General features: G+C 44.4%; 1 protein-coding gene across 7 annotated transcripts in view; it reads left to right on the plus strand.

Moving 5' to 3' along the window:
- The first annotated feature begins 321 nt into the window (after positions 1-321).
- The window catches only part of p38b (p38b MAP kinase), a 457,389-nt gene continuing 443,996 nt past the window's right edge, over positions 322-13,714 (plus strand). For 2 of the 7 annotated variants that reach the window (XM_050177282.3, XM_050177283.3), the window contains exon 1: positions 324-616. In XM_050177282.3, coding sequence (XP_050033239.1) covers positions 510-616 — 107 coding nt within the window. In that variant the 5' untranslated portion in view covers positions 324-509. Of the gene's footprint in view, positions 617-13,714 lie in introns of all 7 variants that reach the window. The other 5 variants (XM_050177285.3, XM_072284306.1, XM_050177284.3 and 2 more) reach the window with 4 other exon arrangements.

A 13,714-nucleotide genomic window follows, 5' to 3' on the forward strand; every position in this document is an offset into this window, starting at 1 on the left:
GAAACATTTCATTATAAACTAAACGCCGGTTGCCAGCTGCGTCTGTTAACATATTGTGGTTTTCGTTTATGCTAAATAGCACCATTTAAAATTTCAAACGCGCGCTTTTAAACGAACTAACAACATGACTAGTTCATGTCCTGTTAACACGGACGCGGCGTGTAATTATTGGAAACAAGGTAAAAACACGCGGTCCAACGCGAAACCGGCCAGCCCCGCTGGCACCTGTCGCGCAGCCAGCGCCATCTACTGGGGCCGCCATCTTTCATCACAAATATGTGCACCCCTCCGCTCCCGCCCGTCACACCATAGATGGTCACACTACCCCCTTATAGCCACCATAAACAGACGTCGAGCAGTTTCGTGATCCTATTTGCGCGATCGCACCCCTACAGTCGCTGTGCCCAAGCCTCGATGCTCTGTAAGCTAGTACTGTGTGCCCGTAGTGTGTTCCGCTGATCCTCATGCGCGGTTTTTCTTAGCTTGGAAAAAAAAAAAAAGATTGAAGCATGAGGAGCGGATTCCACCGAGTCGAGCTGAACAAGACGGTATGGGAGGTTCCCGTCCGCTACAACAACCTTTCGCCCATCGGCGTCGGCGCTTACGGACAAGTTTGGTGAGTACTTCTTCTAGGCTTAGAAAACAGCGCAGACGGTGTTATGTTACGCGACAGCTCATCACACATCACTAGCGTTGGTCGGTAGCGCGCCTCACAAGTTGTGGTGAATTCTCATGCCACACTTCGTGCAGTTCGTGCAGTGCTGCTGGCAGAGCAAGGGACGCCTTGTTGGTTGTGCGAGTCCTGCGGCGCCTTTCTTAAATGCTACGTTTCTTTGAGATGCGCATTCATCCAGCGCGACCAACGCGCAGGGACCTTCCCTCGTTGCTGTACTCGACGGTGCAAAGCTTACACGCTAGGAAAATGCAGGTTAAACAAAAACGATATGTCGCACAGGATCCCTGTCGTGCGACAAGTGTGTTAGCTGCAGGGGGGCAGCTATTTGTGCTCTTGTGTGGTCTACATCTACATCTACTGAGTATACGTGATCATGCGGCTGTTGTATTCCTTCATTTATTCTCATCGCTGCAAACCGCACTGGCTGCTACCGTTTCATTTACGATATCAATTGCAAACCTGATGACCCATGCATGCACATTTTAAATTTCACCAACGTTTGACTTTAGTTGATGCTCTATTGCTTATGATCGACATTCGTGTCATTGTATTTGGTTTTACATGCAATATCTTGTAAAGCCTTTGTTAACAAGAACACAAGAGCCCTTTGTAACAAGAAACAAGAAATGAAATTGATTTCATACTTTCTGCCAATCTCAGCATAGTGCAGAATGTAGAAGTGTTAGGTATGTTAGGTAGGGTAAAGTGCAGTGATCATGGGTTAGGGAGGGGTAGGATTCACCTCAGTTTGAAGAGAGAAAGAGTAAAATATTGGTCAAGAAGAAACTGGCCAACCTATGTGCAGTAAGGATAAAAGTGGACCAATTCAGGCTGGTACTTGCAAACAATTTATGCAGCCTTAGAACAGAGAGATGAAGGTGATATAGAGGTAATGAATGAAACCATAACTAGGCTGGCTTCAGAAGCAGCAATTTAAGTGAGAGGCAACGCACCAAGGAAACCAGTAGGTAAGTTCTCCCAAGTAAGAATGGACCTAATAAAGAAAAGACAAAGAATGAAAGTGTCAAACTCAAGAGACCAGATAGAATTCGCAGAGCTGTCAAAACTAATCAGCAAGAAATAAGGGATATTTGAAATTATAATGTGAGAAAGACTGAGGAAAAGCAGTAAAAGGTGGATGCAGCCTAAAATCAGTGAGAAGAAAACTTGGCATCAGACAAAGCAATTTGTATGCACTGAAAGAAAAGCAGGGTAATATCATCAGCAGTCTTGAAGATACAGTAAAAGAAGCAGAAGAATTCTATACTGACCTGTACAGAACCCAGAGGAGACGGGATACCTCCATTAGGAAAAGTAATGAAGAGGATACAGAAACTACTCCTATAACTAGCGATGAGGTCAGAAGGCCCTCACAAGACATGAAAACGAGGAAGAGCAGCAGGAGAAGATGGAATAGCAATCAATTTAATCAAAGATGGAGGAGACATTGCTTGGAAAACTGGCGGCTCTTTATACAAAATGTCTATCGATAGGCTGCAAGTGTGCCAGAAAACTGGAGGAATGCAAAAATTATACTAATTCACAAAAAGGGAGACGTTAAAGAATTGAAAAATTATAGGCCCATTAGCTTACTCCCAGTATTATATAAAATATTCACCAAAAAAATCTCCAATAGAATAAGGGCAACACTAGACTTTAGTCAACCAAGGGATCAGGCTGCCTTCAGGAAGGGTACTCTACAATGGATCACATCCATGTCGATCAGGTTACTGAAAATCCGCAGAGTACAATAAGCCTCTCTATATGGCTTTTATAGATCACAAAAAGGCATTTGATTCAGTAGCGATACCAGCAGTCATAGAGGCATTACATAATCAAGGAGTACAGAATGCTTACGTAAATAGCTTGGAAAATATCTAGAGAGGTTCTACAGCTACCTTAATTCTACACAAGAAAAGCAGGAAGACACCTATAAAGAAAGGGTTCAGACGGGTACACAATCTCCCCAATGCTATTCACTGGGTATACTAGGAGAATGCCAGCAAACTTGAGAGTAGAAAAAGAAAACATAGACAAAGAGACAGGAAGGTGGCCGCTCTCAAGTTGGCTGGAATTCTCCTAGTATAACCATGTACCAACTAGCCCAACAAGCCACTCTCATGAGCTATTCACTGCGTGCTTGGAAGGACTATTCAAGGCTAGGAGTAAGGGTCGACGGCGAATATCTCGGCAACCTTCGGTTTGCCGATGACATTGTTCTATTCAGCAACAATTCAGAAGAGTTACAGAATGGGTGCCAAGAGAAGGGAGGCGCAGTCGAGGATGGCAGAAGACTAGGTTGGGTGATGAAATTAAGAAATTCGCAGGTGCTGTCTGGAATCAGTTGGGGCAATTGGAGATTGCAGGGAGAGGCCTTCGTCCGGCAGTGGGCATAAAATAGTTTGCAGAAGGGTTGAAATCTGGGCCAGTTGGTACATACTTGAACGAAAAAACCAGTCAAAAACACAAAGGACAAGAGGAGAGGTTCACACCACAACGACTGGACAAATGCCCACTGGACGGGCATTTGTGCTGGATGTTTTCACCTAGGGGCAAGAAAGCTCTTTTACCATTTGGATCTACACATTCAAAGATTGTAAAAAGCGGGATTGCAATCAATTGTTTCCGCAATGCACTTGAAAGAAGCTGTCACCACGCCATTAAAAGCAGCTTTGATGCACAATCCCAACGTTTAGAAGCCGCAGGGTTCCCTCCGGCTCTTTTGAAAGCGGTGGCTGAATCGCTGCTTCAGAGGCTAAAGAAGGAACGTACGAAGCTGGTAGATGGTGGGGCAACTGAACGTAGGAAACTTGAAGTTATGCCGTATGTGCATAAAGTGAGCCACAACGTCAAGAAGGTTGCCGCCAAGCACGGAGTAAGTGTTGTGTTTTCTGCCCCTTGTAAGCTTTCGGGTCTGTGCTCGCGCATTTCTCCAGGCAGGGCAAGGAACCACGTTTGCACAACGCAGCATGAAAACCGTTTTACGGCATGTACTGCAGGGGTTGTCTATAAGTTCCCTCTCACGTGCGAAAGATTTTACATAGGCCAAACCGGTCGATGTATTAATGACCGCCTGCGTGAGCACCACTCCTCCCTGGGGTCAGATAACGGTGCAAACTTGCCTCGCCATTGCAATGAGTGTGGTTGTTACCCTTTGTTCAGCAATGTGACGATTCTTGGTAGGGGCAAGGGCAAAGAAGTGCGAGAAATCTTGGAAGCGTACTACATCAGTTTATTAGGTGATGACTGCGTTAGTACAACCTCGGTGCGCTTACTTGAAAAAGAATTTGAATATTTAGGTCGGTCACAATAGAAGCGTTTCTTGTCTTTTCATGCTATGTGATTAGCGATGATGCAGTTGCGCATGCTCTGCTGGCCTTGCTGGGACAACACCGATTCTAACAAACCTCATTTGATAGTCCAGTCGTTGTGGTGTTAACCTCTCCTCTTGTCCTTTGTGTTTTTGACTGGTTTTTTCGTTCAGGCATAAGATAGGCTTATGATGATGGTGTAGATAAAACAGGAGAGTCGTTACAGCATATACACAGGATGTGAATTCAAGAGTGTGCAATTCCTAACCTATGACTGTGCATAACAGATGTGTAGAAAGATACTGTTGGTTACAATGGGTACACTTCACATGGTAGCAAAGTGCATTATTTCTGAGCAGAGAAGCAGTTGGATTATGAGGAGGCATATTCTACTCCTTGAGGGTGGGTGAGCTGAACACCATTGCAATGGAAGGATGGACGGAACAGCCCTTGAGTGCTTGCACTGTGATACTTCCCTAAAGTTGGCCGCACACATTGCTTGTCTTGTTGTCTGCTGATAGCCAGCGACCGCCCGTTCGGAAAAATGTGGAGAGCAGGCTGAGAAAAAGGAATTCCTGGCGGAGTGCTCTGGCAGCCTTCAGGAAGTATTAAATTTAAGAGGGTCATCTATAAAAATCCTTCAGGATGCCTTGTTGCATTTCTCATGGCAGTTGCTAGTGGAACTTCTAGTAGAATGCCTGCAATAGAGTGAGCTGTCCCAAACAAGGTGCAAGCTTTCCAGTTCACCATAAGGACAAAACTGGAATCCTGCACAGTTTGTGCGTGGCATCGGAGTCCGTCTTATGGTCCAGCATTCCTGTGAGGCTACCCGTGCTTCACACCACTTGGGAACTCATACAAGAAGACTCATGATCACCGTATTTCGGGCATTAATGTCAGCCCTCACCTTGGCCTTTGGGGGCAATTTGGAGGTGAGGCCATTTTTAGCACTTACCCACGTCTCCAATAACCAATCATTTTCCTGCTAATGCCATTGTGAAGGAAATGCAAAGAAAAAACTACCGCCTGTTCACCGATCCAGATGTTAACTGTCGCCAACTATATCTGTCTGCAAGTTTACTTGAACAGCGAGGGACAATAATTGTTACTCTTGAGTTGATGTGCTATATTGCTTTGGGCAACTGAAGTTGCACTGAAAGAACATTCTTTCACGCATTTTTATCTGTGGTTTGCATCTTGGCAGCCTTGCCAGTAATAAAGTAAGGATTGGGGGTGCGCACATTATTTGAACGTGCCAAGTTTCAAACTCTCACAAAAGTACTTCCGAGGGAAGGCAGCATAGATAACGTCAGTGTGGCACAATTTCAAATCTTAGGCTATATGATAAAATTTGATAGGAGATAAAATGACAACTGCAGAACAGGTGCGGATTACCCGCTGTGGTTGCTTAGTGCCTATGCCGTTAGCATAACGTATATAGGCGGGTGGGTGAGGTGATGACCGAGGGTGTGGTGCGCTAAATTTCAAGCTAAAGGCAAGTCCAAAAACAAGAAAGGGGCTTACAGATGGAATAGCACACTGTGGTATAAAGTTTGTAAACAGGGATGAAGTGCCTCAGACAGGCTGGCCAACGTTTCGATAGGAGGACCTATCTTCGTCAAAGGCGGCCTCGTCATCCTCGGCGTGTTAGCTTTAAAGGGTTAGTGCAGTGACGTCACGTGCGGGTGTTGTCGCTGGCGGCTGGTTTTAAAGAGAGAGACTACAAGAGGAAACAAGCGCTGTCGTCCGACGTCTGTGAGCTTCATTCTCAAGACGAGGGGACAAGAGCGTGAGAGTGGGCACGCGGGAGAAAAGAAAAGAAATAGAAGCAGAAAAAAAGGAAATAAAAAATAAAAAAGGGGGGAAACCAGGGCAGCACCAAGACAGACAAAAAAAGGGGGGAGTGAAAGAAAAAGAAAGAGAAAAGGGAAATCTTTAAGAAATACGGGGGCTTGGGAGCGTGTTGGGGATGCGAAAGGTTAGGAGGTATTCAGGGGGAGTCGTTGGCGGCATGTTTTTGAGGCATTAAAACGGCCGGTCAAGCGGTCAGCGCGCGAGTAATACAAAAGAAAAAAAGGAGAAAGGAGAAAACCCAGACAAAAAAAAAGAAAAAAACATGAGTTGAAAGTGACTTGAGTAGCATAGTAGTAATACGTCGAGTAATTTTGAAATAGTTAAGGTGGCGACGAGGAGTCTGCGGTGCAATGTATGGGGTGACTGAAAGGCGGTGGCATGGTCTTTCAAGGGGCACTGCCTCACGCGCTTAACGTAGGTGTCGTTACGGCGGCATCCAGAGATGGCGATACTCTGGGTTGAGGCGCCGAAAAAGGGTTATTGACTTCGGAATGTGTTGTCGAGGGGATTTCAAGAAAAAAAAAAGATAAAAAAAAAGGGGGGGGGAAGGGAGAGGGGGAGGGGGGCCGAAACCGGTATAACAAACAGGAGGGTGACGCGCGCAGAAGGGGGCAAGTGTACATGGAAGAAGGGGATCGTACAGTTGGTATAGACGTAAAAACCTGAAAGAGTACATTAAATTAAGTAGTAGGCAGGAAAAAATTTTTTCGAAATGGAAGAGTAGGTGAGGTTAAGAATTAAAGTTGGCTGGTGGCCTAATGTGTTTTGTGTATTGGTTGATGATATGAGAGTTTCAGATTTAAGTTACAGCTTTTAAAGATTCTAAGTTGCCGCGTGCCAAATTAATTCCTGTCGGGTGTAGGCAATTAAACTTGTGTATGAGGTATGATTCCGTATACTTCCTTTCGCGAGGGGAACGGAAATTTGTTTGTAGTATATAGAGCCTTGCTTTGTCAAACATATGTCCATGTTCATTAAAGTGGCTGGCTACTGCTTTGGGTAAATTGTGTTTTGTGTCCGCGCGGTGACCATTGAGTCTTGTATTAATTTGTTGTCCAGTCTCACCTATGTATTGTTTGCTACAAGCGGCGCATTCTAGACAGTAGACTACGTTGCTTGATGTGCAGGTGAAAGCCGAAGTTACCTTGTGTGTGTAATTCGACGCTGTACTTTTTACTGTAGTAGTAGATTGAATGTGTTTGCATGTAGAGCACCTGGGGCGGCCACAGGGATTGGTTCCCAACTTCTTCTTTTTCTGTAGTTTGGCGTGCACAAGAACATCTTTAAAATTAGTGTTGCATCTGTAGGCCACTCTGGGAGGGTCGGGAAAAATCTTCTTAAGTTTCTGGTTGCTGGTGAGAATCGGGTAGTATTTACTTAGGATGTTATTCACGTTTGGGAGTGCGTTTGAGAATTTAGTAGTAAGAAGAGGCGTTGTTGTTCTTGTGATCCTCGGGCGGGGCTTGAGGACCTCGGCTCGATCAAGTTTGGTTGCAGCGATGTAAGCTGTTTGAAGGTCACTGTTTGGGTGGTTCCTGTTTGATAGCGTTTCTTTAAGGTGATCGAGTCTATCTATGTAGTCTTGGTTTTCAACGCAAATGCGACGTAGTCATGTGGCTTGGCCTTTAAAGATGCCTTGTTTGCAATGTCTGGGATGGTGGCTGGTATATTCTAGGTACTGTAGTTTGTCGAAAGGTTTCCTATACAGCGTTGTCTTTAGTTCACCATTGTCAATGTATATTGTTGTGTCCAGAAAGTTTATGCGCTCAGTTGAGGATTCTGATGTGAATACTGTTGTTGGGTGAACAGAATTTAGAAAGGCTACATATTTATCTAGACTGTCTTGACCATGTCCCCAGATTATGAGTATGTCGTCTATGTATCGTAGGTATGTGTGGGGCTTGGTAGTGCAGCGCGATAGGAAATCTGTTTCTAGAATCCCCATAAATATGTTCGCGTAGGTTGGTGCAAAAGGCGTACCCATGCTTGTACCATGTATCTGTAGGTAGTAACTCTCTTCAAATTCGAAGTAGTTATGTGTGAGAACTAATTCAAGGAGAGACAGGTAGACTTCAGTAGAGTGTTGTGCACTGTGTTTAGACAGCGTTTGTTTTATCGAAGATAAACCATCAGGGATTGGAATGTTGGTGTACAGCGCCGTGACGTCTAGTGTTGCGAGAATTGTGTTGTGGGGTAGTATGCCTTTAGTATTAATGTCTTCTATAATTCTCAGCAGGTGGGGCGTATCTTGTACAAATGACGGAAGTGCTTTTGGCAAGTCACCAAGGTAGTGGTTAAGGAATGTGGAGATGCTCTCTGTCGGGGTGTTGTTGTTTGATACTATCGGACAGCCTGGGATAATAGCAGCGTATAGTTCAGCGGATGGAATTTTATGAATTTTCGGAAGGAGGTAAAAACGTCCGGCAGTTTTGTTGCTTGGTTTAAGAAATTTGTATTCTGATGGTGTTATCAATTCATCAGCCAAAAGTGATTTCAGCCTGTTGGTAATTGTCACTGTGTAGGAAAATGTCGGATCGTTATCTAGTTTGCGGTAATGTTCTGGGTCGTTTAGTTGTCTGTAAGCCTCGTGCTTGTATTTTTCTATTGGCCAAATAACTATACTTCCACCCTTATCTGCTTCCTTAATAACAATGTCATTCCGGCAGCTCAGATTTGAAATGATATGACTCTCCGACGCAGTTATGTTTTTAGGTCGCTTAGATGTCTTGGATTGGCTTATAATTTCTTTAGTGATAGTTTTAAGGTATATGTCAAGTTCTATGGCTTGTTCTGGTTCGGGAGTCCAAGTGGATTGGGCTCTAAGTGGTGTCGTCCCGGTGTCTGGTGTGTCTGCAAAAAAGTGTCGGATACGCATTCGTCGGGAGAATTCTGAGAGGTCCTTGTGAAGCTCGAATTCATTTATTGTGTTGTTCGTGGGGCAAAAGTTTAAGCCCTTGCTGAGTACTATACGAGCCTATTCCTGGAGTGGCCTGTTACCTAAAAGACAGTTCTTTGCATTTGTTATCCTCCATCAAAAAAGGGGTCTTCGCTGTTCTCCCTCTAAGTTTGTATTGAGAGAAAGCACACAAGGCTTTGCTGTTCATTTCGACATTTATGAGGAGGTTTCTCTGGGGAAAGTTAAAAGCAATGCTAAGAGGCTTTGCAACAACTTAACCTATCGAGGCTTGCTAAAAGCATAGGGCAGTGTAAGAACAGTCCTTTAGGTGTATTCTTTAGTGCGCAAGCTCACAAAATAAGTTGCCCTTTAAGAGTTATTGTAAAAAAAAATTAAATTATGGTGGTTTTTCTGTGCCAAAACCACTTTCTGATTATGAGGCACACCATAGTGGAGGACGCCGGAAATTTCAACCACCTGGGGTTCTTTAACGTGCGCCTAAATCTAAGCACACGGGTGTTTTCGCATTTTGCCCCCATCGAAATGCGGCCGCCGTGACCGGGATTCGATCCCGTGACCTCGTGCTCAGCAGCCCAACACCATACCCACTGAGCAACCACGGCGGGTAGAGTTATTGTATCCGAGAAAGATGCTTGGCTAAAGAATCTTAGCCCTTTTCCTGCAAGATAAACTCAACCTTCTGGAGTTTAACGATCCTTTTGACGTCAAGAATTGCAAGGAGCTAGTTGGGTTTCCAAGTAGGCACTCTGATGAGGGTCCAAATACCCTTTCTGTTAACATCAAGAATCTTTGCTATCAGCAAGACTTGCTAAAGTGCATTGAGGCAAGCATCGACAGATTTGGGTCCATCATGTTTCAGAATGCAACAGGTGTTCCAATTGCGAGCTTTTTGAAGCTAATTTCACTTGACCTGTGTTCCGCTTATTTACAAAGAGATGGGTGTTTCTACCTACAGGAAAGCGGCATTTGTATTGGATCCTGCCTAGCCCCTGTCTTAAGTTAATTATTTTTAATCCAGGCTGATGCACGCCATTACAATAAGTTTGAAGGCTCCAATGTTTGTAAAAATTTAGGTTTGTCGATCACTTTTATTATTTTTTGGCAAAAGTTTGGCTGGCTTACAATTTGGTGTAAACAAAACCTTGACAACCTTTCAGCAGAGCTTGGAACCATTGCAAGTGACTCACAAACTTCATTAAATGGACCCATTAAGTTTTTAATTTGAATGTCACTTTTCAAAAACAGCAAAGGTGCTGGGGCTACCACTGAAGATCAAGCAAAACCATTCTGCCTTATGTGTTGGCTCATTTGAATCTCCTCAAAAGATGCATCGCAAATCTGTGTTTTAGGAACGTTCTAAAGAAATCATGCCCTCACCTCGCACAGCAGTGTTTTTCAGAGCAAGTTGATTACCTGAAGGCTTCTGACTACCTGGACCACATTTTAGCTTTAGTGGCTGAGGCAGAAGTAAAAGGATTAGAAAAGTCTTCCTGCCAGCATCAACTCGAAGAACCAAAGAAGACAGAAGGAGTGGCGGTAATTCCATATTCATCAATTTTCGCACAACCTTAACATAGTAGTGCAATGGTAGAATGTTAAGGTCATATTTTCCACTTGTCTGAAGCTGTCCAGACTATGCAAGCTAACGATCCATTGCTCCGGAAAGCCACCTGATTGCATTGTGAACCATAAACAGAAATTTGTTCAGTGTCATATGGGTGTAATTATGTAACTGTAATGTAATTATTAAATCATTATGATATGGTTAAGCAATGTAATTTATAACAGTAATTATGGTTGTAATCATGTAACTGTAACACTGCAATCATGTTAAGAATGGAACTGATGTACCTATCATAGTGCTCTGCAAAAAGTGCACCTGCACCCCCAAATTTTATAGCTGTATTGTTCTTGCCCGTAATCACAATCATGAGGTGAAGATGATACCTGACTAAATAATAAAAGAAATATGTCAATCTAGCTTCTGTGATGTTGATGGAAAATGGAACTTCGTTTTTTGGATGCAACATGAGTGAAGTGAGCATGCTCAGGTGGCGCAGTTGATAGTGTATGTATACCATATTTATTTGCATAATGATCGTACCCCTGAATTTTGTTGTCAAAATTAAATTTTTTTCTTTCCCTTGTAATGATCGCACCCCGAACTTGCTGCAGCGATATGTCGTGTGCCAAGTCTAGCTAATGATGATCGTGCCTACCATCTCTCAAATGCTGTCGAATGCTACGTGAACGACTCTTCAAAACATACCAAGCGGTTTGCACGCACGAGACAGGTTCTTAAGCAGCTGCCCCATTTCACTCCTTTCATCACTTTCCGCACTTCTATGAGAGAAAAAAAATCTGCAACCTAACTTGCCTTGGCTTTACTATTTGTAGACTTCATAATGGTTGTGGTTAACAACAACAACAAAAAAAGGTGCCTTTCGATTCCTCTCATCTGCACTCACAGGCACGCAACAAATCGCGAGCGGCGACGGTAGTAACTACGTTCACACTGATACGTTAGAAGTGTACCCTATTCATACGCCGATGCTTATAACACAGGTAAGATATTTGCCCACCCTTAGTGGAAACGTGCCATATTAGGATTGTAGTGAAGACAAATGTAGTGAAAACATATTGGATTCCAAGGGAAGGGTAGCAGGTGGCGGCAGAAAGTTATGTGGGCGGATGAGATTAAGAAGTTTGCAGGGACAACATGGCCACAATTAGTACATGACAGGGGTAGTTGGAGAAGTATGGGAGAGGCCTTTGCCCTGCAGTGGGCGTAACCAGGCTGATGATGATGATGATGAATACAAATGCGCAGTTCTCGCAGCATGCCCGCCATGTGTTTCTATCTCACTGGCAGCTAAGTGTGCCCATCTCTGTTTCTGTACCCTTAACCCTCTGAAGGTCGATCTTTTTCGCCATATGCGAAAAGGGTCAATTTTTATTTTGCCCTGGGTTGATTTGTTTTATGCAATTTCCGATTCTTCTTAAGGATTTATTTTGAAAAAAATTTACCGTGATTTTTCCAGGGTGACCGTAAAGTGAGAAAAAAATATTTTGCGTTCGTATATATGTACTCTTCATTCATGAATAGAAACAATAAAAAAGGAAACTTATAAGAATAAAAAATTTGATGCATTGTTATAGTTCAAGCCTTTGAAAATGCGCACATGAAAATATTTTGCAAGACTCAAACGTTCCTGCTCTTACACTAATATGTACAGTCGCGGTCAAAAATACGCGGCCCACGGCTCCAGTCGGCGGAGCGGCCGCGAGCCGCACCGCGGCGCTCGCGTCGGCGCTGCGAGAGTTTGCGCTCTGACGACAGGTATCTCCCTACGTATCGTCCGTATCCGTTACGTATCCGCCCGTTACGTATCGTCCGTTACGTATCCGCCCGAGAGCGAGGGAGATACCTGTCGTCAGAGCGCAAACTCTCGCAGCGCCGACGCGAGCGCCGCGGTGCGGCTCGCGGCCGCTCCGCCGACTGGAGCCGTGGGCCGCGTATTTTTGACCGCGACTGTACATCCATAGCATAATTGAACTGCGTAGGTGTGCGCACGCAAGAAAACTGTGTGGTTGTGTGCCCATCAAAAAAGCAATACAGGTGACAAGCTTTCGCTAATCCTCGCCTTATCGCCAATCAGAGGCAATTAGTTTTTGCAAGTCTCAAAAAAAAGAAAAAAAAGCAACGGAAACACGTGCATGGCTTCATATGTGCACTCCTGTGAGCACTAAACGAGCGAGAAACAAGTGGTCGCCCTTTGAGCAATTAGTAACGAAATAGCCATCAGTTTTGCAAGTGCAAGAAGCCAAAGCCGCCTGCGGAACATAACCCAAACCGCCTGCGCGCGCGCCAATGCGCAAGGGGTAATATATAGACGCGCGGGAGCAAACTAGTGCTAAAACAAATCGTGCAAAGAAAACTGAGAGAGTGAGGCACGCAAAAAAAATTCCGTGTATTCCCACGTAGTGGCAGCGCGTGATGGAAAAGAAAAAGCTAGGAAATTGGCGTGCTTTTTATACGTACAGACGGTGCCGTAAATATACGGCATCAACTATTTTGGACTTGTTCGTGGTGTTTTATATTTACGTCATTGAGCCTCAACGGGTTAAAGTGGACATGGCTACATTATTGCCACAGACTTGCTGATATTAATGATATTATTCATTACTGATATGGAAGAAACAGTTTCAATGCGCATAATGTACTCGTAAGAAGAAAAGAAGTCACGTGCGGCTTGGTCCGCCAGCTGCCATTTTTGTTTTGGTGTCCCGCTCTGTTACAGTGGCAGCCGCATGTTTGTTGACCTGTTGCCATCCTGCAGCAAACACGAGATGAACAAAAATTTTGCTCTTTTTGCGAACAATTTACCCCATGTAATGATTGCACCCCTGAATTTGTGTCAATTTTTCTGACAAGGAAGTGCAATCATTATGCGAGTAAATACGGTATATTGTAACGGTAACAAAGAACATCACTTGTAAAAGAAGAGGAAGCAAAGGGCAAGTAGAAGGATAGAGTAGCAGTGGGTTGGGGGAATAGTTGGTTTTTGGAACGGCTGAAATTTAGGGTGTGTCGTGTACTGCTTGGAACTTATCCGAGGCGCCGGACTCCTGTTACACTTTGGTGGCAGCAGTCATGTTAAGCCACAGCAAGACGTCCCCCAGTACGATGCCTTTGCTCTCATCGGTGCCGCAATCTATGCTGGCACCGTCATTGGACACTGAAATGGACTACGCCCTTTCCGCGATTGACGCCACTACTATGCGACCGTCGCTGCCATCTCAGGTTTCAGATTCTAGTGCGATACCTTCAAACATTCACCCTGCCGGTTTGGATTCCACTTGCCGTCAGCCTGCGCCCGACCTAGCAGGTCTCCTGGATTCTTTTGAAGCACGCCTTCACCAGCGACTGCTCATTCATTCTTCACAAGCCTCGTC

Source organism: Dermacentor andersoni, chromosome 9 (genome assembly GCF_023375885.2).
Source record: "Dermacentor andersoni chromosome 9, qqDerAnde1_hic_scaffold, whole genome shotgun sequence".
Classification (NCBI taxonomy): Eukaryota; Metazoa; Arthropoda; class Arachnida; order Ixodida; family Ixodidae; genus Dermacentor; species Dermacentor andersoni.